Source organism: Lingula anatina, chromosome 3, assembly GCF_051362555.1.
Source record: "Lingula anatina isolate TDL-2025a chromosome 3, LinAna3.0, whole genome shotgun sequence".
Classification (NCBI taxonomy): domain Eukaryota; kingdom Metazoa; phylum Brachiopoda; class Lingulata; order Lingulida; family Lingulidae; genus Lingula; species Lingula anatina.
This window is the reverse complement of record NC_141769.1, coordinates 17,642,392-17,668,677: the sequence shown is the minus strand read 5'-3', so window position 1 is coordinate 17,668,677 and position 26,286 is coordinate 17,642,392. Positions and strand designations below refer to the sequence as shown.

Below are 26,286 nucleotides of genomic sequence, written 5' to 3'. Positions count from 1 at the left end.
ATCACAAGCGTCAATGTCTGGAACACCAACAATGTTAACGTCACAGCAATGGCAAATTGTGGCGAAAATCTTGGAGGAAACGTCATCTCATGGGATACCGTTACCAAAGAAAGTCACGAAATGTCTACGTATGGAGAAGTTCTTTGCAGATACAAATAAGAAAGAAAACATCATTCGTCAAAATTTGTTTGACAGAAATATAACAAAGCGTCCGTTTTTCTTTATCCACAAGAAGCATTTCTGCTTTTCTTTTATGTTAAAAGGCTGTTATCTACTCAAGAATGATATAATACAGACATTCTGCTCCTTTGTTAATCAAAAGGTCTCATTGAAGGTAACTGGATTTATCTTAATGGGGATTGTACATTAACATGGTTTACCTATTTTTAAACTGCAGCACAACAACAATTGAACTGAAGTGTTTAATGCACTGTCACGCATATAATGTGCAAAAAATAAGTAACAAATATTTTTGTTAATCCATACGGAGCATTTGTCTCCCTTTTTTGTTTTAAGGCTGGTTTCTACTCAAGATTGACATAATACAGACATTGCATGTGCTCGTTTGGTTAACAAAGAAGTTTCGATCATTTAAGGCACTCGGCACTGGCTTTAACTACTCGGAAGTCCACAGTGCAATGAATGAAAAATATAATTTGGACTACGCTGTTAAATGCACTGTCATGTAATGTGCAAGCCATAGGTAACAAATGCACGTACTATATATCACAAGCAACAGACAAGACGTCCACGCATGTGCAGCAGCAACGGGTCTAGAACTGTTTAAAAGTCTGATAGCGCCAGACTGCTGAAATGATATGAGACAAATAAACTCAAATACCTGGTATATTGTTGTTTTTCAGTCGGGCAGGATAGACGTGGCACTGTAATTAATGTTCATGCACCGCCGGTAGATACCTAAAAGCTTTAACTTATCAACCCATTGTACCAAAATTTCATTAATGAAGTTTGCTAATAACTCTTCTGTTTTACATGTAGCATCCTGTAACATCAAACCAAGAGAAGTAATCCTAGAACTTTACTTCTTAATCAGATTAATTAACAGGCTTACTTTACCTCTTTAAATACTTTATACAGCGTATTATTTTTCAACCCCCCTTCAAGTTTGTCACTCTTACTGTCTATGAAGAAATTGGGAAATTATGAGCACAACGGCGTACACGGACAAGATAAGACGATCCCTGAATTTCATTACAAATGATTAATTCCCGCAAGAAAACGCAGTAGATACTCTAGCAGAATAGACTACTGCAATCATACTGCAAACTTGCTTCAAATCTGCTTCGATTTGGGAGCTAATTAGCATATTTGAAACATGCTTCTATCATGCTGCTAATCTTCTGCATTAATTCTCCTCTCTGTACAAACCTATGTACTTTTTGGTGTAGAATTGTAGTAGGCTATGCTGCATTTCTACTGCAAATATGCTCCACACCACTACTGCGTTAATGCTTTTTTGCTACTTCGATACTACTGCATTTTCGTGCGGCGGGGGTGGGGGTGGGGGGGGGGGGTAGGGGGTTACATCTCTTGAGGGAATGAAGAACCGCAAGGGTATGTGATGGTTACCCAAAGAAAATATCTAGTTATTTAAGTCTAAAGATGCATCGTTTCTTGAGAGAATTTCCACCGAGCGGCTATATACAGGTACTTTTATGACTTAAGCATTATGACATTATGACTTAAGCAGCCCGTTCGTACAAATTGTTGATGACATGAAACAAAACATACAAACAATCACAAATAATGTCACAATTTAATGTCTGTTTCTTGGTATAATTTAATAAATGGAATAAACTGAAGTACAGAAGAAATGTTTTTTTCGCACAGTCATACAAATAAATTCATGCATGCAGATTCTTCATCACTGGTCAGCTGTCACCACTGGTCACCAGTGTAACATGAATCATTTGTACAGGTAATTAAGCCTTGCCCTATATTTCGACCCATTTAGGTCAGGCTATAACCCTAACCATTATAACTACAGTATATGGAGTGCGGGCTTTCTGTTACACGGACCCTCAGTTTCGTTACACCGGTATACATAGCGGTTAATTGTCCCAATAAACTACTGATACCGCTGCATACACTAACCAATACTGTGACGGCGCCAGCTGTTACACTGAGGGAAGTGATGGAAGTCGCCACATATTGGTTATTCAACATTTTTCTCTGTGCTTAATCCTTAACATGCTGTTAGGTCCGAAATCATTTCGGTGTCAGGGTATATCTGCACCCAAAGTGACCAGCGCCTTCTGGTTGGGAGGAGGGAGAGGGGTTAGGACAATCGCCCCCGCCCCCTTGTTGGTGTACCCTTTACTTTAGTGTACCAGGGGCGGCCATCAAATTCAGGACCGGGTTTATATAATTTCTTCTATTGATTTGATCACTCCATATCTTAAAGATGCATCTGAAGTCAATTTTTAGCCACAAAAGCAAACCAAATGCCAGCATACAGTTTCAAGTAGTGTAACTAAGAGAATTACCATCAGTCATTGTTTAATTTTACCCAAAAATAATATCAATAACAGTCCATATAAACCTATGGTAGGCATATAGCTTAAGGGTGTTTGTCAGCATATAGCAATAATCTCATGTAAGATCAGCGTTCAACAGTTGACAAAAATAATTGCACCTGTACCTATGCCTTTTTGTTAGGACGTCGTCTGAAATTGTGTAAATTGTAGCTGAAAAGGGGAAACACCGTATCACACCGGGTAACACCGATTTCCTCAAATCCACACTTCAAGTAAAAGCGCATAGCTTCCCGCTGGATCTCAGATGTATCCAATATAATCACATCGTAGCCTTGCTGCTTGGCAAACTCCATGGCAGTGTCCAACAGGGCTTTGGCTACACCCATTCTTCTATATTCCGGCTCCACGGCCATCCTTTTCAACTCTGCCACAGTGGTTCTCCGCTCTCCACTTTTTCTCGTTGTTGACTTCTGTTGCTCTTGGATACCTACGCCACCAATGATGACCCCGTCATGCTCGGCGACCCAATAACGACGCCCCCTTTGCCCGCTATTGTAGTGCGCGTACATTTTGTGACTTCCATCCGGGGAGGATTTACTGTTAAACAGTCTGTACTTTAACCCGTAATAAGCGTTTGCATAACTTATGCACACTAAGCCTCCAGTGGCGACTGCTCCGGACACCACAATGTTACCTAGATATTGGTAAACAACGGCGAAAACCATCAAGGTCCCTACGCTCAACAGGGGATGTCGTATTCCTTTAAGTGTAATTCCTAAAATCATGCTGTTGCTTATGTTGCGGACTACCATGCTCCATACTAGATCGCTTTCAGTCGGGTCCTCTTTTAAAAGACGTATAGAAAATCGATTTTCGCCTTGCGTCGTGGATGGCTTTGGCGTTGTCATGTCCGTACGGTAAATTCTGCAAGATGTCAAAATAATGAACAAACAAATTAATAAGAAAATAAAATTAATAAAAATAGATAAAATGAAATCAGGATGTGAAGGTCGCATTCTTTTATTTTTGTGAGGATATGACGTTTAACAGAGTGGAAGTAGAAGTGTTTAGGGGGGGGGGTCATGTGGGCTGTCAGATCTACTACAGACCCGTATGCCGATAAATCTTGCCTTGTAACAAAATATTGTGGTGCATTTTCGGAGTCTGATGCCCATTGTTTGTGGCTAAAATTGTATGACATACATCTATCCCTGCATTGGGACAAGTGTATACATGTACGTATACGTGTTATCAAATTTCCCCGGCACACCGGGTACATTGCATATTTCTACGATGTACTTTAACATGATAAGAGGCGGAATGGCATCTACTTGTACTGCGGGAGTAGGCCTATAGGGCTATAGGCATACCAAAACACACGTTTAAACACTGGGGGCTTCAAAATAATGAAAATGAACTCTGTACATGTGACTGTCCTCACCTTTACCTAATGCCACCGTTGTTACTAATATCTGTCAATATGGCCAACTAAGGAATGTTATCTTTTGTGCCCTGGCGTATCTAGGGTATCTTGGGGACTGTGATCTAGGAGCCTCTTGAAGAGAGGGGGCGCCACTGTTCAAACGTGCTAATTGCAAGGTTTTTAAAGTATAAGGTCATACTATACCGTATGCATATTACAATGTAAATAGGTACTACGTGATTTTAATTTTACAAAGCGCAATTATATGTTAATTAATGAAGTTGACTTCTCTTTTCAGTCTGATCTCACTGTGAAAAAAATCAGGTACAATAGGTAGGTGCCGTGAATTTAGTCTACTTCTTTTATTATACTATTTTTATAGTGATTCTTATACCAGTAGTCTTATAATCCACGTACATGTACTTAGGCCTATACCTGTAGTGTCTTCCGTCTGAATCACGTCTTGTTTTTCATGTTAAACAAATAGCAAGTGCAATATTTTATTTAACCTACTTTTAACATACATGTAGAGTACCTGGATTTTACACAGTGTTTTATATTGAATGCTCTTATGCATTGAATAGGCTTATGGTTGTTCAGTTTAAACTTTTATGTTGTTGAATCAGCATCCTGATATGGTGGCTATAAATTCTACTGCAGGGTAGGGTTACATGTAGGCTACCGTAGGCCCTATAGTGGGATCTAGTTTAATGGCAGTGCAATCTAACCCCTTTTCAGTATTTCACGTCCATCATTCTCTCCTTGACCTAGGTCTTTCAGATATATAGAGCATAGAAACATCTATTCAAAATATCTAAATCTGCAGTTGTGACCTACTTGTCAATTTAATGACTGATGTAAGAGAGATCCAGGTGTCAAGAAAGATATTTTTGTCACGAGCGTACCTGCTGTGCGATTGTGCCTGGACTATCCTCATTTTGTTTTCCCCAGAAAACGTACTTCTGTTTCATCATTAACAAACCCCGTAAAACACCAGAGTAACATATTTCAATTTAATATTTCTATCACGCAAGTCGTGTTTCTTTCACAGGCGGTATAGAACAGTCTAAATCTGACGGACTGCTCACGACACGTCCCAGTTACGTCATTTCAGGCAGCTTTGGCACAGTGAGACACATTCGTGGTCTTCACTTCGTCAGAAATATCAAGCAAACATCAGAAAATGCTCTGGGTGTCTGCAATAGCTGTGGGGTTTATCTTCTTCACAGTCGGGGCAACTTTAACCCTATTAATGATCTACGTCCCTTGGCTTCCGCTGACTACTTCGACGGGATTAACGTTGTGGGGAGTATACCTTCTGTGCTCTGAATGCCTGAGACAAAGGGATCGAATGCCAGTTGCAGGACGAGTTGTCTTGGTCACGGGCTGTGACACAGGTATTATGGAGAAAAGGGCCAAGTGATTGATAGAAGCCCTCGACACATAGCATAGTTCAGCGTTACTTTAAGAACGATTTTAATTATATTTTTATCTGAAGCTTTTGGCAAAATGGCATCTGTGCTTATTAAAGTACACAGCTATTGAATTTTTAAACAAATAATGTGGTACATTTTCAGAGTTTGATTTTTACCGACATTGACCTATTCATTTTAATGCCCACGATTTTGAGGGAATTGATGGTATAGTTTCACAGATATATAAATGCAAGTACCGGCTTTATGGATGTTTTTAATATGGCGTCTAAATTCTTAGCTTGTAGGCCACCTCCACGAGTATAGACTTGTTTGACTTTCTTATCAAGCTGTAATCAAGCATAACCTTTAAGCCTCGGTCACAACCGGCAGTTCGGGCTCTTACGGGCTATTTGCGTCCAAATTTTGCGCAGAATCTCACGTCCCACGCAAGACAAACTCAAGAAATGAGTACAATTTCCACGGCCATCGCTCCTTGCAATTAGCGTCCCTGCTTGAAAGGAAATCTCATGTGGCCCTTGCGACTCGCAAAGCAGGCTTTCTTCTACCACTACGACCTCCACGGCCTCCGCAACACCCAAAAATCGCAGGGGACGTACGATCCTGAAATTCGTGCGTCCGGTTGTGACCGCGAGGCTTAATTCTGCGCTTAACAACTTGGGCTCATTGACAGGTGCTTCCCTCCCAATAAATGTACATTCATTCAGCCAAGTATTCAGAACAGCATTTTGATTTTTTATGATAACTGTGTCTTTCAAGATGCCGAAAGAAAACAGATATTGCTTCGAAACTGTGCTGAGCATAGTCTTAAGTACCAATATTACCCTTTTGCCTTTTTGTTTTTTTTAATGGAGTATATTGGTATGTGGAATAAAATAATACGACCCGTTATTAAGGACGAATAAAATGGAAAGCTTAAGGGGACTACAGGCTTTTCGGATACCCATCTCAGTGTGACATGAATGGTGGTCCGCCAGGAACCGTCGTCTGTTCCCCATTATTTTTTACAGCAGACATTCGTCCAATATTCTAATCCCGATACTCCGTCTTACCCTTACTTGCTTTAAAAATTGTACTAATCATATGGGTCCCGGTTTGCATTCCTAGGACTGCCATTCCTGTCACACCAGCTCCGCTTTTGTTTATGCTTTACAGGAACAAACTGACCAAAGAGGCATCGAAATAAAGTCTTTAGTGCCCTTGATTATGATTGAGTGTGTGATTAGCAAGCAAGACATAAATAAAAAAAAAAATAATAATAATTTTAAGATAAATAATGATAATAACATGAAATAGAAAGAAGTAACGCATGAACGTATTGGGCTGGCCACTATGCATATAAAGTAACAATTGGATTTTGACGTTTTTTATAATAATTATAGGACTAGGTCATGAAATGGCCAAGTGTCTGGACAGTCTTGGCGCCATTGTGTTCGCAGGGTGCCTGGACAGCGCTGGGGAAGGAGCTGAAACGCTCCGAACCACGTGTTCATCAAACTTACACGTGGTGCAGCTAGATGTGACCAACGATGAGCAAATACATGGAGTTTATTGCATCATTAAAAAGAATTACAAAGGTACATCTTCCTGCATTTATCCTTTTAGTATAACAAATTAGATGACTTACATGTATGTACGGACCTATGCATCGCTTAACCAGACACATCAAGGTGAAAATGTGAACTTAGTTTTATTTCAATGTTCAGGACTACAGTGTATATATAAGTATCGGACAAACATTTGTCACGTCTACATGGCTCCAAATCAACACTCGTAAAACATCAAAACATATAAAATGCTTGTTTCAGAGATATGGGGAGTGGTTAATAACGCTGGCGTCGGCTGCTGGGGAACGGTTGAGGTAGTTTCTATGGAGTGGATGCAAAGAACAATGGATATTAACACATATGGAGTTGTCCGCGTTTGTAAGAAGTTCCTTCCAATGCTCCGTTCCTCTCGAGGTAAGAACACGTGTGAAATTGTAAATGTTTCTTCACATCCTGATATAGTTGAAGAATCAGCTGACAACTACATGTACTCGTTGAATCATATCACCTAGATGAACTGCAAGGTCTTGAAATAACAGTGCCTAAGATGATCTGTTTTAACTTTTAAAAAAGTCAATTAAACCAATTTTTAAAACAAGTAAGCATATTTATTTTACAGCTGCAATGATGTTTTTTTTTTCAAATTACATATAAACAAACAATGCACTACAAGGAGAGAGATAATATTGTGAGTTTATCTTTATTACTAAAAAAAACGTCTATCTGATTAAATTCTTTGTTGTAAAATGCAATACTTGGTTCATGGTTTGGATTCATGGATATGACTATAACATTATGCCTTTATCTCTTCAAGGTCGCATAGTGAACATTTCCAGCGTTCGGGGACAGGTGTCTCAAAAGGCAAATTCTGGGTACTGTATGTCCAAGTTCGCCCTCGAGGCTTTCTCGGACAGCTTGCGACGCGAAATGACCAGCTTCGGCGTCCATGTGAGCGTGGTCGAGCCTGGGCGGTTCAGGACCAAGGGAGCTGCGGTCAGTTTTGATCATTTTATATTTAAAAACACACAACGAGATTTGTAAATTTTATAGCGCAAATATTTTTCTAAAATGGAACAGGGAACTGGAAAATTTCACTTGCAACGATGAATATAAGAAATTCAGACTGAAAAACGGGTCTTTAAATCAGAAATTTGTCTTAAGGGAAAATTACTGGAACTTTATTTGATATACCCAGTATAAATCGTATATTTTAAGTTCACAGTCAGAACAACATTGGTTTGTAATTTGTGCTTGTACACGAAACGTATATCGGAAAGTTTGCGTTTTATATTTTTAGATTATGATTAATTTCACTTTGACGCCCAGCGTTTTGCTCTTCACCGCTTTATGCCAAAAACCGTGATTGTGAAAATAAAAGGGTCCTTAAAACGGAAATATATAGTTTACTGGCAATCACTTTCAATATAAAACGTGAGTGCATTAAAATCACGTTATTTACTGCCACAACCAGTTCATAGGAGTGCATTCCACATTTAATGTTATATTCAAAGTTAGATATAAACGGTTTATAACATGCATTTTAAGTGGTATTACTATTAAATGGCATAAAATGCGTTATTTCCGACTTTGAAATGAAGAATGAAGACTTCACGCTTAATTTGGCTTTTTAGATAATTATAGTCATTAAAATCATAAGTAAACTTTGCCAGCCAATATTCTGATAATTGGTTTTGAAGACAAGTACTGAAAGCAACATCGTTTTATTGTTTTTATTGCGCTCTCACATGCCACCATTTGGATTTGGATTTATTCCTTTTACATTTGAACCTTTTCCAGCCCGAGAAATTGGAAGTTCCCCTGCGAGCTGAATGGGACGCATTGGGGGAAGAGTTAAAATCCGTGTATCCGAAGGAGGTGTACGTAGAGCAGTTTCTGGGGAATTTTAAGAAGGGCAAAGATCGCCCTGATGTCACTGGCACGGCACCCATCAACGAGGCTGTCTTGGACGGATTATTCTCAAGGCGGCCGTGTTGCCGCTATCTTATCGGTGGAACTGATAATCTTATGGACATAGAAAAAGTTAGTTATGTAATTATTTATTTTAAGGAAGCTATAATTTGTCCACTATGAATGGAATAAGATGTAAACAGTAAGTATTATAGCCGGCATGTTTTGATTAAAATAAAACTCAAAGAATCCCCGATAACTGTCAGAGAAATTCATGATCTAGCTTTAGTAAACACGTAATGTAAACTGTATATTTTTTTTCTGACAAACAAATGTGTGCACGATGAAATTATTTGACGTTGAGTTCTGGTTTTCGTTTTCTCTGTATTTTCTTCTTTTTTCAGGTGTATGTTTTCATCAGTTGGTTGGTGCCTTCCCATGTCATGGACCTTATCCTAGGCGGCGTTTCACTTCGTTGAGAAAGAATATACGAACTTTCACCCACGGTACATGCGACTCTGAAAACGACATACCGAATGCAAGACGGGGTTAGACAATCTCCCCCTATGACTCTATTTAAGTCTGTACAGATTTTGTAAACGGATGTGTGTTTTTATCTGTTGTACATTAATTGTTTTTCCTTGCTTCACCAGTGTCGATGAAAACAACCACATTGGGTAGTGGTGGTAATTGCAGGCAGCACATAGGCTTACAGGTGCCATGATGATATTTTATATTCTGTTAACCTCGACGGGTGTACAATTGCCACCCATTATAAATGAATTCTGTATATACATGTATTAAGATTAGTTTTGTGGCCATATGGCAATTTTCACAGAGAGCGGTGTGAACCTGTCAGACGTGCATCGTTTTCTAAATTAGAGGCTTTCCAGCGAAACGGGATATAATTTGTGGATACGTAAAATATGTCGAACATCGATTGGTGTAAATGTTTCTCAAAATGTTTGAACGCAGAAAAATTATTTAAGCAATAATATCTCCCTCACAATAAAAAGAGTCGGTCGGCTTCGCATCTGCGGAACCCCCTTCAAATAATCCTGGATCCGCTTCCGTACATGTTGCAACCATCTTACCTGATATAAGCGTAAAAATGACGATGATAATCGAACCCGTCATTGTGCAATTTTGTTCAGATCTAGTCTCAAATTGAGTAAATCGAAGCTGAGAAGGGGAAACACCGTATCGCACGGGGTTACTCCTTTTTTCTCAAACCCATGCTTCAAGTAAAAGCACGTAGCTTCAAACTGTACCTCAATTGTATATAAAACCATCACATCGTAGCATTGCTCCTTGGCAAACTCGATGGCGGTGTCCAGCAGGGCTTTGGCCACACCCATTCTTCTATACGCTGACTCCACGGCCATCCTTTTCAGCACTGCCACAGTGCCCCTCCTCTCTCCAGATTTATCCACCGGCGCCATCTGTTGCTCTTGGATACCTGTGGCACCTATGATGACCCCGTCGTGCTCGGCGACCCAAAAACGGCGTCCCCTTTGCCCGCTGTTGTAGTACGCGTACATTTTGTGACTTGAATCTGGACATGATTTCTCATTAAATAGTCTCCAGTTTAACCCGTAGTAGGCGTTCACATAACTTACACACACTAAAGCTCCAGAGGCGACTGTTCCAGACACGACAATATTATCTAGAAATTGGCAAATAACTGCGAAAACTATAAAGGTCCCAACGTTCAACAGGGGATGCCGTATTCCTTTCAGTGTAATTCCCCAAATTATGCTGTTGCTTATATTACGATCGATCGAACTACCATTTTCCATACAAGTTTGCACTCGTTCGGATCCTCATTCAATATACGTATGGAAAATTATTTTTCGCCTTGCATCATGGTTGGTTTTGGCGTTGTCATTTTCGGGGAATTCTGCAAGATTTAGTGAAGATATGTAAATCGCTGAGCATTGTTTAACATATATAGTTGGTTTTGAGAAGAAATGCAAAGAAAATGTAAAGAGAATGTAGGTATAATTTAAGTCCAGGTGTGTGTGTGAGTGTTTGTGTGCGTGTTTTTTCACATCTAACACAGCCCAATATTCTGATTAAGTCTGCTTGTAACATAAAGAGATTTCACTGGCCAGTTTGTTTCTCAAGCCATTTGATATTAATTGTGCTTCGATAAAACTGCATAGCAAATGCAATTTTTCAACACATATTTTGGTAAATATTTAAAGTTAGTCTTTTATAAACATATCTAGAAACTTGTGTTATACACCTATACCCATCCCCGCATTACTACAGATATATACATTATGTATACACATTTTCTAAAGGCACAATGTACCGGGAACAGTCTATGTACATCCCCTACGGGAATCTCCTATTGGGTCATGTAATGGAATGGACACTGGCCCAATCATCAACAGGGTCCTTTAGGCCGTCCTAAAGTGTCCTTTAGTACCCATAAGATATAGGCCAAAAATCTTACAAAGGCCCTTAGGACAAAGGCTTCGTTCACATGCAATGTCTATTTTCTAATTTTATTTTCTATTTGCGCTATCTTATGATCACGGTCTGTGCCCTGAATATCCCGCCGCGTAATTACTGGCAGCGCGAGCCAGTTACTTTTAGTAACTTATAGTAACTGGCTCGCGCTGCCAGTAATTACGCCGCGGGATATTCAGGCCACAGACCGTGATCATAAGACATACCGCAAATAGAAAATAGAATTTAGAAAATAGACATTGCATGTGAACGAAGCCAAAGACTCATGATACACCCTAGTTAGGAACCCCATAGGAGACCGATAGCATACCTTTAGATTCCCGAAGAGTCTTGTAGGATTTCTTTAGGAGTCACTTTGAGTTTGAAATGGCTAATATAGGGAATGTTTGATTTGTGTTCTTGGCCAGGTAAACGGAGAAAGATTGAGAAAGTGGGTCTCTCATGATGCAGATCTACGGTTGTATCAAACGTACATGTAAATCCTCACGGCTCAATAATGAGGTAAGTTGGACATAATCACCCTCACCTTTTCATGCAATGCCACTTACGTGTATGTCTGTCAATGTATCAACCCAGGGTATAGCAGCACAGTAACCAAACAGGCAGACCGACGGTAACAATTGCTTATATACTGGTACTGTATGTGAAGGCAAGTACCGCTAGATGCAATATTTTAAACATGACATACCCGCGTTATGTGCATTATTGTCACTTACATGTACAAGTCTTATGTAAACGCGTTTTCTTTATTATCATACTGTAATTAATCACAGCCTAATCCTGCTTGCTTGAATCTTCCCTGTTTGATTGGTTACATAACGAGAGAATGGTTTAAAAACGTCTTTAAAAATAAGATATACTCTCAAACTTTTGTTTCAGTTAGAAATCTTTGCTCCTAGTAGTCCCTAATAATCGTACCTCTCTCAAAGATTCTTTGTGCACAATTTGTATTTGAATTGTCAATAACTTCTTAGAACAAGTTTTTGATAATACAACAAATAACGACGTCTTTAAAGTCGGACTTGGTTGTCCTTAACTGTACAATGGTCCAAACTGCTTAAAATGAAAGTCATTTTAAATGTTTTGTTACAATAATAGGATTGACCCCCCTTGAATGGAATGGACTCATCCCACCTGCAACCCCCTGTATTGAAATAGAGTATTCCCTCCTGACACTTCTTGAATGGATTGAACTCGTCTCACCTGACACTCCTCGAATGGAATGGATGGTCTTACCTCACACCCTCACTATGGAATTGACTCACCCAACCTAACATGCCTCCAGCGGTATGGGTTTGCCCCAAATGACACCGCCTTGAATAGAATGGAGTCTCCTCCAAATTTCCATCTCTGATGGAATGAACTTGCACAATATGACACCCCTTAGTTGCAATGGACTCGCCCAAACTGACATTTTTCACATGGAAGGAATGGAATCGCTACATCCGATACCTCCTTCAGTGAAATGGATTCACCCCACCTTGTCCATTTGGTCATATGTACGATTTTTATACCGAACATTTAAACCACGTGCAGCTCGGCGCCTCGTATTGTATCTATCACATCGTGATATTTGTGTTGTACCGCTAGGTGGCACGGAAACAAGTATTGCAACCTGTCATGCTCCAGCGTCGGCTTGGAAAGAAGAGCCCAACTGTAAACTAGGCCAGCGCTTTCCTTTATCGTTCGTGGCTTAATTATCGATACGTTAAGGTACGTTATCCGCCGGGCGTGTGCTTTTCTGGAATGAGCCAGATCGCTATAGGGTTACAAGATTGACAGTTAGTGACAGGTCAGTCTGGCTTGGTTATGATCTGTGAACAGGTAATGGTAAGAGAACATTGATTTATTTTGTACGAATATGGATCGTCATTATTTTCATTGCTTTCTTTCCAATGCAGCAATCATTGTTACCTTAGTTTAAACGGATATGTATTTGGCCAACTAGTATCGTGGTAAAATGGTATTAGAAACAACTTTTTGTCAACTCGTCGAATATAAAAAACTACTCAAATATATGAGTATAGGCGCCACTTTCTTCAACTCATGGGAAATGAAAAACATTGCTTGGAACCTGAAATGTAAATATTCAAAAATTGAATGACAAATCTTTCAAAAAATAAACAAAAGGTGATATAGAGCGACATGCAAAGGACGTTAATTATAAGCCTCAAAAGCGCATTGAGCGGTAGCAGGAGAGATAAATGTATTCTTTATTCAGTCTGGCGAGTAATATGAAGTAATCGGACCCAAAAGTAATTACTTTGGAACACCGGAGTTCAGTACACCCCAATATTTTACACTTGCAAGTGGAATAGCATGCTCATTCCTAAACGTATTCTCTAGTCATGCCGAATGGACTATATTATCGAAGCTGTGCCTATGTAATACTTTTGCTCTATATGCTTCGAGGATATGTAACCACACTCAGCGGGTAACGATTCATATCTGCACAGATACCTGATTTATGATGGCACTTACAAACTCTGATCTTGAAGATAAGGCGGCGATATAAGAGCATGCTGCTGAACTTAATCCGACTTCTGCAAAACCCGTACGAAGGACTAAAGGGAAACTACCTCTATTTTTAAACAAATTTAAGTTAATAGAAATAGAAAACTATTTTTATTGAATACGTACATTGTATTTAAAACATTGTCGCTTAAGGTTATCAGCATATTTCTACAACCAGTACATTTGCCTGCAAAAAAAAAAAAAAAAAAAAAAAAAAAAAAAAAAAAAAAAAAAAAAAAAAACGGCTGCACGTGCTTGCACATTTCACCGGGAGTTGGCATGCATGCATGGTTTAAGAACTACTGTTGGATTTTGTCCGCATGAGTTATAGTTTACCTTGTCAATATTTTGCCAAGTTATTCAGCGAGCATTGGGGTGTGGTTCTCACGTATAGTAACTTTATCAACATGATCGCCTTTACCTGGTCAGATAGGTATAAGAGGATATACTTGAACCGCCTCGTGAGAAAGACAAACGCAGGCGATTTCATATTCTGCATATTCTTGTAACATTTGCAAACCGATATGTTTTTGACTTAACTTCTGTTAAGTGCGGGCCTGAACTTGTTTATTCACTGATCAATTTATTTTCAGAATTACACGGGCAGCTGACCGCAATGCAGAAACCAGGCACAACAACAAGAACAACAGAGGAGAAATATATTATACGCCTCCTGAGGAACGACCAGACTGAAATCGAACATGTTTGGGAAATGGTTGTCCGGAATATGAGTAGGGCTATGATATCCGGAGTCACACTAAAGGGAATACGGCAACCTTTTGTGATTGCTGGTGCATTTGCTGTCTTCGCCTTGCTTTACAAATATCTTGGTGATTTTGCAATGTCGGGAGCAATCGCCATTGTTGTTTCAATCTGCCTATGTCTTGTGAACACATACTATGGGTTATACTATGGTCTTTATAGTGATAGATTATGTCCAGATGCGGGACAGAATATGTTTGCATACTACGTGAAAGAGAGACGTCGTTGCTGGGTTGCTGAAAGCGATAAGAAAATCATCGCAGCGGTCGGAATCAAGGAAAAAACGTCAACGGATAATTCTCTTGAGGTGAGACAGACGTCTGGCGCCGTGCTTCAAAGGTTAGTGGTGGAACCGGAATACAGAAGAATGGGCGTGGCAGACGCTTTGATCAAAACCGCCGTGGAATTCTGCAAAGAGCAAAAGTACGAGGAAGTCATTCTAGACACATCGGAAGTTCAACATGACGCTATGCGCTATTATTCTAAACGTGGCTTTGTAGAGATCGGCTGTTTTACATTTGACGATTTGTTTCTGCTTTTTGGATTGAAGATGCATTTGTTCAAACTAGATCTGAAAGACAGGTCATAATAATCTTTACATCTTACTTGTTCTTCTTATCAAACCAAATGAATAATCTCATAAAGCTTATGGAAAAACTTACTATATTCTAGGGATTTTACCATGTATTTCAAACTTAAAATGTTTTTTAACAAAAATGTATCAGTAGGGGATTACAGGAGCTGTGTATTTCGATTAGAATGAATTAGAATTTAAACAAAAGTTCAACAGATTTTAAATGATGCATGAATGGGTGACAATAAAAAAAACTGTACCAAAATTGAGAACTATCGGATTTTCAGTGTATTTATACCATTTCTATAACTTTAATTTCATCTGAACATTTTAATGACTACTTAATTAATCTCATTTTATTAAGTGTTTAACAATTGATATTATTGGACAGTACGACTATTTAAATTGCAAATTACAATCGTTATTATTATTTTTATTATTTTATGCGGTGTGTGCCTGGGGCCGTATTCTCGAAAGGTTGTAACTTACACATTGTTTCTTTAAATTGATATCAAATTGAGAGTCTTTGCCGCTGAGTTACGATTACCGTTTCCTCGGGATTATCTTTTCATTTCAAGTGTACATTTCTAACATCTGGTTTGTGCCTAGCCTTTTCTTAGGAGAATATTCGAACAGTTACCTGGCGCACATACGAGAATAATAAACTATGCCAAAAGAAAGGCGACGTTTGGCAATCTTTCCACACGCCCTCAATATAGTGTACGGTGATTGTAAAGGGATGCAGAGTAATAAAAAGACTCAAAGGTTTTCTTGTTTTACGTAGTTGATGAAAACACGATCCCTTTCGTTGGTGGCTGTAATTACAGGTACAGAAAACACAAATAGCATCATTTAGATAACCTTGACGAGTGTCCAAATTCGCCACACTGACATTAATGCTGTGCATAGTAAGATTAGTTTTGTGGCCATATGGCAGTTTCACAGTGAAATGTGTCCACCTGTCCGTTCGACGTTCCCTAACTTGGAGGTGAAACAGGGGTGCCTTGTGTGGATTGATATGTAGATAAGTCTTAGGGCCCATTCAGAAAAGGGGACTACTTAGTCCGAGGGTCAATTATGGCCACCAAATACAAAGCCCAGCGGGCAAATTATGTTGTTTTAGTTGTGATAATTACGAAAAGCACATACAGGTGCCATGATGATATTTTATATTCTGATAACCTTGACGCATGTACAATTGCCACCCATCATAAATGAATTCTGTGTATACATGTATCAACATTAGTTTTGTGGCCATATGGCAATTTTCACAGTGAGCTGTGTGAACCTGTCAGACGTGCATCGTTAACCAAATTAGAGGCTTTCCAGCGAAACGGGATAATTAATTTGTGGATACGTAAAATATGTCGACGTCGGTTCGGGTAAATGTTTCTCTAAATGGTGGAAAGCAGAAAAACTATTTAAGCAATATATATCTCCCTTATAATAAATAAAAGGTCGAGAACCAACCATATTAGTCTTTGGTATAAATTAAGGGTATTTGTAATTAGCATATATGTATACAACAGTGGCAACAGTCGATTTCTGCAAAAAATAACACCAATGGTCCCCTCTTGAAATTATAATTTTGACTAGCTGAACCAATGTTCTGAACCGTACCAAATGACACTGTTCGCCCTCTTATAAATACAACAAACTTTCGGAGTCCTTCGGCGGGCTTCGAATCCCACGCCAAGGTGGGGACGGGAGGGTCGGCTTCGCATCTACAGACGCCCCTTCAAATAATCCTGGGTCCGCCCCTGTATATGTTGCAACCACCCTACCTAATATAAGCGTCCAACAAATGACGATAGTAATCGAAACGGTTATTATGCAATTTTGTTCAGATCAAGTCTCAAGCTGTGTAAATCGAAGCTTAGAAGGGGAAACACCGTATCGCACGGGGCTACTCCTTTTTTCTCAAACCCATGCTTCAAGTAAAAGCACATAGCTTCAAACTGTATCTCAATTGTATATAAAACCATCACATCGTAGCCTTGCTCCTTGGCAAACTCGATGGCGGTGTCCAGCAGGGCTTTGGCCACACCCTTTCTTCTATATACCGGCTCCACAACCATCCTCTTCAGCACTGCCACAGTGTACCTCCCCTCTCTAGATTTACCCATCGGCGCCTTCTGTTGCTATTGGATACCTGTTGCACCTATGATGACCCCGTCGTGCTCGGCGACCAAAAAACGGCGTCCCCTTTGTCCGCTGTTGTAGTACGCGTACATTTTGTGACTTGAATCTGGACATGATTTCTCATTAAATAGTCTCCAGTTTAACCCGTAGTAGGCGTTCACATAGCTTACACACACTAAAGCTCCAGAGGCGACTGTTCCAGACACGACAATATTACCCAGATATTGGTAAACAAAGGCAAAAACTATCAAGGCCCCAACGTTCAACAGAGGATGCCGTATTCCTTTCAGTGTAATTCCCCAAATTATGCTGTTGCTTATATTACGGACTACCATTTTCCATACAAGCTTGCACTCGTTCGGATCCTCATTTCAGACGTACCGAAAATTGCTTTTCGCGTTGCATCATGGTTGGTTCTGGCGTTGTCATGTTCGGGGAATTCTGCAAGATTAAGTGAAGATGTGTAGATCAATGAGGATTGTTTAACGTTTAGTTGGTTTTGAGAAGAAATGCCAGGAAAATGTAAGTGAATGTAAGTATAACGTACGTCCAGGTGTGTGTGTGAGTGTTTGTGTGTGTGTTTTTTGTCACATCTAACACAGCCCAGTATTCTGATTAAGTCTGCTTTTAACATAAAGACATTTTAATTGGTCAATTTGTTTCTCAATCCATTGGCATAATGACTATTACTTCGATAAAAGTGCATAGCAAATGGATTTTTTCAACACATGTTTTGGTAAATATTTAAAGTTAATCTTTTATTAACATGTCTAGAAACTTGTGTTATACACCTGCACCCATCCCCACCTTACTACAGATATATACATGTGCGTATACACATTTTCTAAAGGCACAGTGTACCGGGAACAGTCAATGTATATTCCTTACGGGAACCTCCTATTCGGTCATATAATAAACTGGCCCAATAATAGGGTCCTTTAGACCACCCTGAAGTGTCTTTTAGGACCCGTATAGGATATAGGTCCAAAATCCTACAAGGTCCTTAGGACACAGGCTCATGTACACCCTAGTTAGGATTCCCATAGGTGACCGATAGCATACCTCTAGATTCCTGAAAAGTCCTATAGGATTACTTTAAGAGTCATGTATAGGACTCATATAGGAAATGTTTGAAAGGTACGTGTAAATCCTCACGGCTCAATAATGAGATAAGTTGGATATAATCACCCTCACCTTTTCAATGCCACCTACATGTATATCTTTCAATATATCAACCTAAGGTATAGCAGCACAGGAATCAGGAATCATATAGGCCTACTGGTACCTGTATATGAAAGCAAGCACCGCTAGATGCAATATTTTAAACATGACACAATCGCATTATGTAAATTATTGTCACTAACATGTACATGTTCATGTCTGTATGTAGACGCGTTTGGTGTACATTGCTGTAATAAATCATAGCCTTATCCTGCTTGCTTGGATCTTCCCTGTTCAAATGGGAACCATAATGAGAGAATGGTTTAAAATGTATTTAAGAAAAAGATATACTCTCAATTTGTTGTTCCAGTTAGAAATATTTGCTCCTACTAGCTCATTAAACTATCGTACCTCTCTCAAATATTCTATGTGCGCAATTTGTCTCTGAATTGTCAATAATTTGTAAGAACAAGTTTTTGAAAATACAACATAGCCTTCGGCTCGACAACACATTACAATTATATCTTGCGTACAGCTCGGCGCCTCGCATTGTATCTATCGTGATATTTGTGTTCTACCGCTAGGTGACACGTAAACAAGTATTGCAACCTGTCATACTTCAGCGTTGGCATGGAAACAGAGCCCAGCTGTAACCTAAGCCAGTGCTTTCCTACACTCGTTCGTGGCTTATCGGTACGTTAGGGTACGCTATCCGCCAAATACCTGGGGCTACAAGTTTGACAGTTAGTGACAGGACAGGCTGTCTTAGATGTGATCTGTGAATAGATAATGGTCAGAAAACATTGATTTATTTTGTACAAATATGGATCGTCATTTTTCCATTGCTTTTTTCCAATGCAACAATGTAACTTAGCTATTACGGATACGTATTTGGCCTACTTGCATCATGCACGTGATAAAATGGTCTGAGATACAACTTTTTGTCAACTAGTCGAATATAAAAAACTACTCAAATATATGAGTATAGGCGACACTTTATTCAACTCATGGAAAATGAAAAACATTGCTTGGATCCTGAATGTAAATATGCAAAAACTGAATGACAAATCTTTCAAAAATAAACAGAAGGTGATATAGAGCAACATGCAAATGACGTTAGTTATAAGCCTTAAAAGCACATTAAGCGGAAGCAGGAGAGATAAATGTATTCTGTATTCAGTCTGCCGAGTTATATGAAGTAAACGGACCCAATGCGAATTACTTTGGAACATCAGAGTTCATAAAACCCCAATATTTCACACTAGCAATTGGAATAGCATGCTCATTCCTAAACGTATTTTCCGGTCATACCTTATAGACTATATCATCGAAGCTGCACCTATCTATTCCTTTTGCTCTATGTGCGCCAAGGATATGTAATCACACTCAGAAGGGAACGATTCATATCTGCACAGACAGCTGATTTATGATGGCACTTATAAACTCTCATCTTGAAGATATGGCAGCGACATAAGAGCATGCTGCTGAACTAATCCGACTTCTGTAGCAGCGAAACCCGTACGAAGGAGCTAAAGGCAAACAGCCTCAATTTTTAAACGAATTTTTGTTAATAGAAATAGAAAACTATTTTAATTGAATTCTGACATTGTATTTTAAACATTGCCGATTAAGATTATCAACATATTGCTTGAATGCAACAACTAGTACATTTACCAGCAAAAATTGAAAAAAAAAAAAAAAAAAAAAAAAAAAAACTGAGGCACGGTGCTTTCACATTTCACAGGGGGTTGGAATCCATGCATTGTTTGAGAACCACTGTTGGATTTTGGATTTTGTCCGCATGAGTTTTAGTTTATTTGGCCAAGAGTTCAGCGGGCTTTTTTCCGTCGGCTTCGGGGTGTGGTTCTAACGTATAGTAAGTTTATCAACATGGTCGCCTTAATCTGGTCAGCCAGTTATAAGAGCATATACCTAAACTGTCTCTTGAGGAAGACTAACTCAGGCGATTCGATATTCTGCATATCCTTCTAACATTTTGCAAACCGATATGTTTTTGACTTCTGTTGGGTCCGGGCCTGATGTTTATTTATTCACTGATCTATTTATTTTCAGAATAACGCGGGTAGCTGACCGCAATGCAGAGACCAGGTAAAACAACAAGAACAACAAAGATGGAATATACTATCCGCCTCCTGAGGGACGACCAGACTGAAAATGAACATGTTTGGGAAATGGTAGTCCGGAATATGAGTAGGGCTATGATATCCGGAGTCACACTAAAGGGGATACGGCAACCTCTTGTGATCGCTGGTGCATTCGCCGTTTTCGCCTTGCTTTACAAATATCTTGGTGATTTTGCAATGTCGGGAGCAATTGCCATTGTTGTTTCAGTCTGCGTATGTCTTGTGAACACATACTATGGGTTATACTATGGCCTTTATAGTGATAAATTATGCTCAGACGCGGGACGGAATATGTTTGCATTTTACGGAAAAGAGAGGCGACGTTGTTGGGTTGCTGAAAGCGATAAGAAAATCATCGCAGCGGTCGGGATCCAGGAAAAAACGTCAACAGATAATTCTCCTGATGCGGGTCAGGCGTCTGTCGCCGTGCTGCAAAGGTTAGTGGTGGAACCGGAATACAGAAGAATGGGCGTGGCTGACGCTTTGATCAAAACCGCCTTGGAATTCTGCAAAGAGCACAACTACGAGGAGGTCATTCTGGCCACATCGGAGGTTCAACATGACGTTATGCGCTATTATTACAAACGTGGCTTTGTAGAGATCCGTCATTCTACATTTGACGATTTGTTTCCGCTTTTTGAATTGAAGATGCATGTGTTCAGACTAGATCTGAAAGACGGTTCATACCAGTAGTAATTTTAACATCTTAATTTTGCTTCTTATCAAACCAACTGGATAGTCTTTTAAAGCTTGAAGGAATACTTACTATATTCTAGATATTATTCCATATATTTTAAACCCAAAATGTAGCAGTGGGGGATTACAGGAACAGCTTATTTCTATTAGAATGGATCAGTAAGTCATTAAGATATCAGTAGATAATTATAATGATTAATAGCTGGTTGGTGCCTACCCAAGTGATGCACTGTATTGTGGATGACATTTCACTTCCATGAAACCTTTTCTTTGGAGAATATTCGAACAGTTACCTCCGACACTTACCACTAAAATTGTCTAAATAAACTAAAGCAAAACTATAAAAGCACTCAGAGAGCGCAGACCTCCGCCAAGGCAGCAAAGTCTCTGTCCAATGCCTTTTCACCCCTAAATTTTCGATATTTTGATTATTGACTATTGACTGATTGTTGATCCGGATCACCACCAAAAATCATCAAAATCGATCCATAACTTTCTGAGTAATGTTGGTGACAGACAGACAGAAAGACAAGAGAGAGACAAACAAACAGAGGGGTGAAAACATAACCTCCTTGGCGGAGGTAATAAGTCGATCTTCCCATGTATCCGTAGTACAGTGCACGGTGATTGTAAATGGATGAAGAGTAATAAAAAAGACTTGTAGGTTTTCTTGTTTTACCTAGCTGGCGAAAACACAATCCCTTTCGTTGGTGGCTGTAATTACAGAAAACACACATGTGCCATGATAGCATTATTTAGATAACCTTGACGAAGGTGCAAATTTTTAAAATTAAAATAAATGCTATGCATAGTAAGATTATAGTTTTGTGACAATATGGCAGTTTCACAGTGAATGTTGTCCAACTGTAGGTTCGACGTTCCCTAAATTGGAGGCGAATCAGGAGTGCCTTGTGTGTATTGGTATGTATATAAAGGCTGCGCTCACATGAAAAACCTAAATTCTAAAAACCTAAAAATCCATTGGCGGTATATAGTGATCACGGTCTGTGCCCTGAATACCCCGCGGCGTAATTAACTAGCAGCGCGAGTGAGTCGTTTCCAAAGCTGTAGTTAATTCTTGGCTTATAAAAACAAACAAACGATTATAAAAAACAAACGAGATTAAATTGATCAACGAAGTCATTAGATGTTTCTCCAACCACAAATTGAGTTTATTTCCCCATAAACTGCGGGCAATTACACACTACCACAAGAAAAAAAGCCAATTGCATAAATTGCGGTTTAATGGAAAAGCTATATTGGGAAACAACCTTCCCTTTAAACGATTTATATATATACAATTTAACCTACTTATCAAGCCAATGTATACTGTCTAGAGCGTTAAGGCTGGTATAAACCGGTGTGACGTGACAGAGAGTCCTCCATGATAGAGAGTCCGGTTCCCCATTCATTTGTACAGGTGCTGTAAGCCTCACCCTAGATTTTGACTGACATATTTGAGGCTAGCTTGACCTTTATAATTAAGTAAATCAAGGGCAGACTCTGCTTCACGTACGGACCGTCAGTTTCGTCACACAGGTTAAAAAAAGGAAGCGTTTCACTGGCCTCGGGCACATTTGTGGCATTCGATTTGTTTAAATTCCGAATAAGGGTTGGAAATGCTCTGGACATCTACAGTAGCTGCTGGGATGATTTTCTTCTCAGTGGGGGTAGCTTTCACAGTGCTTACGATCTACTTACCTTGGGTACCACTAACTACTTCTACCGGGCTTACAATGTGGGGAGTATGTTTGCTGTTCACTGAATGCATGCGGCAACGGGATCGAATGCCAGTCACAGGGCGGGTTGTCTTGGTAACTGGCTGTGACACGGGTAAATAATGCATATTATGTTATGTGCGGTGAAGTCTAACTCAGTATTTACTTACATAGCCTGATCCACGATAATAACGCTGGAGTGGTTAAAATCTATAAGTAACGGGACGGCACGACCCCATTCCCAAAAACATGATTAAAAAAATAATGAGCCTTTATTGCGTGCTTTCTTTTATTTCTTGGACCCTCCCTGTTTGACGGGAAACCAAAATAAGAGTGACTTGTAGAATTGTTATTGTTCTACATGTACTATATAGATAATACAGCATATACCGGCTTTAAAAGTCGGGGTCGATTGTCCTTGATTGTACAATGATCAATAGCCTACTACCAAATCCGAAAGTTTTTAATTTAAAATACTTTTGTAAACATTATAGGATTGGGTCATGAAATGGCAAAGTGTCTGGATAGTCTTGGTGTCATTGTCTTCGCAGGGTGTTTAGACAGCGCCGGGAAAGGAGCTGAAACGCTCCGAACCACGTGTTCATCAAACTTACACGTGGTGCAGCTAGATGTGACCAACGATGAACAGATAGATGAAGTTTTTTGCATGATCAAAAATAACTGCAAAGGTATAGGCTAACATTACCTTGCATTCAACGTCGGGCATATTTGATGTCAATGGCGTTTTAGTTTATATATATATAAACTATGCAAGATGTGTACTGAAATATACTGGTGTCTTTTGATTAATTTAATTATTGAGAACTGTATTTACTCAAACCTGTGCTATACCTCTATTCTATAGTCTATGGGATTTTGAAAACTAAATACATAAATTGCATATTTCAGAGTTATGGGGAGTGGTTAATAACGCTGGCATTGGCTGCTGGGGAGCGGTTGAGATCGTTTCTATGGAGTGGATACAAAGAACAATGGATATTAACACATATGGAGTTGTCCGCGTTTGTAAGAAGTTCCTTCCGTTAATCCGCATTTCACGAGGTGGGTAAGTCTATAATTAGCCGCGACTGACGTTACATTTAATTACATCTTATTAAAATGAATATAATTATAGTTTATAATTAACATGCTTCTGCTTTATATGCTTTCCAAGATACACGGTACAAGATGAGTCAAAACCCAAAACAAATGACCATCCAGTATATTTATCATAAAAATGGAAACTATAATTAATCTCGATCGTGTCCAACATTTAATTTTCAAACGGGAAAATGTATTTCCTCTTATTTTATGTAGCATGCACTTAGCTCCCATTATAGAAGGGATACTGTAACGATCAACTTCTATTTTAAGGAAGAATAGTAAATATCAGCAGCGTCAGAGGTCTGTCGTCACGTGCCTTAAACTCTGGATACTGTATGTCCAAGTTCGCCCTCGAAACTCTCTCGGATAGTTTGAGACGCGAGATGAAGCGTTTTGGTGTTCATGTGAGCGTCGTTGAGCCTGCAAATTTTTCACTGGCGACTGAAGGAGGTGCAGTAAGTAGTTACAACTTAAAAATTAAGCATCGAATAATGTTGCGTTATGATAATTACGTCAGATAAACTCCTAAAAAATCTCAGTTAATGCATAATTTCTAAACAAATATTGCCTACTGACTTTTGGAAAATTATTCAGATAATTAGGTTTTTAAGCAATGCTTTCTCCATATGTACGAAGAATGAATATTGCCTAGGGTTTAAGTTTTGGTCAAAAGTATGAAATATGTGTAACCCTGTACAAATCAGAACTAAATATAAGACAACTTGACTCCTTTCACTATTTATATAATATTCTTCAATTTTCAAACTCACAAAGCCGGAAAAATTAGATATTCCTTTGAGGGCTGATTGGGACACCATTACAGGCGAGTTAAAATCCGTGTATCCGAGAGAGGAGTACGTTGAGCAGTATTTGGCGAATTCTATAAAGAACAAAGAAATGTGTGGCGCCAAAAAAGATACTACCCCGATCAACGAGGCCGTACTGGATGGATTATTCTCACGGCAGCCATGTTGCCGCTATCTGATAGGAGGCACAGACAAAATCATGGATATTGGGAAGGTTAGACGTGTATGTTGTTACTTGTTGTCAATATATTTGGTTGGATGCTTCACGTTGAGTTGTTTGATTACTTTTCTGCTGCCTTTTAGAAATAGTCGTTTTGTATCGTATGAAATTTTAACTTTAAAAAGGTTGACATCAGAACCAACGCGATATTCCTTATTTAATATTTTGATCACTGAAAATTCAAGGATTTTATAACTTTATGAATTAAAATTCCATATAATGGTTTCCTCGCATTTTCTGTAGAACCCTGCATTGACACTTTGGTCAACCGTAAAAATATTCAAGGGATCTGCATGAAATGTGTGTTACCTATATTGTAATGTACTGTTAATTTAATTGCAGGTATACGTTTTTCTTAACTGGTTCCTCCCCTGCCGAACCATGGACCGTATACTGGAGGGCGATTCTCCACATCGAGTTATTTCAAAAAAGTAAAACCCAGCTGCACAATGTACTAGTATATCATTAGAAGAAACTGTATATGGCCAACTAGTACCTCCAATTGAAGACAAATTCGTAAGCACAGGATTTCCAAGTCCCTGGCTCGTAATGATATACTGTATATAATTATTAAGCTTAGACGGTATGCCGTCTGCCGACCGATGAACATTTTCAAACTTCAAGCTCAAACTTCAAACTCTGATGTAATGTTCTTTCTTCTCGCAAGCGTGTATCTGTAAGAGATTGTAGGAACTAATTCAGAATAATGGTTTTATATTAGCTGTATTTTTGTTTGATTTCTACAGAGGTAAAGAAGGTGAAGAAATGCCCATTAAATTGAAAGAACAGCACAAATTGTCCCCAAATTTACACACAATTAGCAGTAGGATGTGCTCGTTAGGGGGAACGGTCTATCTCCCTGGCGAGTCTCACTAAATTGCTATCAATGTAACCGGCTTAAATGTCTGTCACGCCTAGTAAAGCTGTTATCATATCATATTATATTACACGATAATTTGACATGATAATTCTAAAAATAGTTTTTACTTAATTCAAATTACAGGGGGGGGGGGGGTTGAAGGGCCTGGCACATCGGAGGGCAGCTGAGGGAGGGAGTAGGCAGTGGTCAGGAATCAACCTGATGGTGGACGAGTGGCTAGTTCAGAGTATTAAATCACACATTGTCTATAAAGAATATTGCGACTGTCTCAAACATTC

The 26,286-nt window shown here is 39.2% G+C and overlaps 5 protein-coding genes across 7 annotated transcripts; 3 read left to right on the top strand and 2 right to left on the bottom strand.

Annotated features, from left to right (window-relative positions):
• Nucleotides 1-1,695: 1,695 nt before the first annotated feature.
• LOC106159098 (putative N-acetyltransferase 14) lies at nt 1,696-4,977 on the bottom strand. 2 transcript variants are annotated; one of them, XM_087009581.1, is made up of 2 exons: nt 4,827-4,977; nt 1,696-3,422 (listed from the first exon to the last, which is right to left on the bottom strand). In XM_087009581.1, exons 1-2 carry the CDS (start codon nt 4,856-4,858, stop codon nt 2,663-2,665), a joined length of 792 nt encoding a protein of 263 aa, XP_086865707.1. In that variant the 5' UTR covers nt 4,859-4,977; the 3' UTR covers nt 1,696-2,662. The 2 variants fall into 2 exon arrangements, with proteins under 2 accessions (XP_086865707.1, XP_086865708.1); XM_087009582.1 differs by lacking the exon at nt 4,827-4,977 and adding an exon at nt 3,940-4,087.
• Nucleotides 4,978-5,104: 127 nt separating this feature from the next.
• On the top strand, nt 5,105-9,870 carry LOC106159073 (retinol dehydrogenase 5-like). Its single transcript, XM_013535252.2, has 6 exons — nt 5,105-5,318; nt 6,737-6,931; nt 7,163-7,315; nt 7,716-7,894; nt 8,699-8,941; nt 9,214-9,870. The coding sequence occupies exons 1-6, from the start codon at nt 5,105-5,107 to the stop codon at nt 9,286-9,288; spliced, it is 1,059 nt and encodes a 352-aa protein (XP_013390706.2). The 3' UTR covers nt 9,289-9,870.
• Nucleotides 9,871-9,942: 72 nt separating this feature from the next.
• On the bottom strand, nt 9,943-10,350 carry LOC106159085 (N-acetyltransferase 8-like). The gene has a single exon (XM_013535266.2). It carries the CDS (start codon nt 10,348-10,350, stop codon nt 9,943-9,945), a length of 408 nt encoding a protein of 135 aa, XP_013390720.1.
• A 10,525-nt stretch (nt 10,351-20,875) lies between these two features.
• On the top strand, nt 20,876-21,277 carry LOC106159074 (N-acetyltransferase 8-like). The gene has a single exon (XM_087008009.1). The coding sequence runs from the start codon at nt 20,876-20,878 to the stop codon at nt 21,275-21,277; it is 402 nt and encodes a 133-aa protein (XP_086864135.1).
• A 1,316-nt stretch (nt 21,278-22,593) lies between these two features.
• LOC106159072 (D-beta-hydroxybutyrate dehydrogenase, mitochondrial) lies at nt 22,594-26,076 on the top strand. 2 transcript variants are annotated; one of them, XM_013535251.2, is made up of 6 exons: nt 22,594-22,700; nt 23,493-23,687; nt 23,908-24,060; nt 24,373-24,557; nt 24,877-25,122; nt 25,471-26,076. In XM_013535251.2, the coding sequence occupies exons 2-6, from the start codon at nt 23,507-23,509 to the stop codon at nt 25,561-25,563; spliced, it is 858 nt and encodes a 285-aa protein (XP_013390705.1). In that variant the 5' UTR covers nt 22,594-22,700; nt 23,493-23,506; the 3' UTR covers nt 25,564-26,076. The 2 variants fall into 2 exon arrangements, with proteins under 2 accessions (XP_013390705.1, XP_013390701.2); XM_013535247.2 differs by lacking the exon at nt 22,594-22,700 and adding an exon at nt 22,712-23,113.
• The last annotated feature ends 210 nt before the right edge of the window (nt 26,077-26,286 follow it).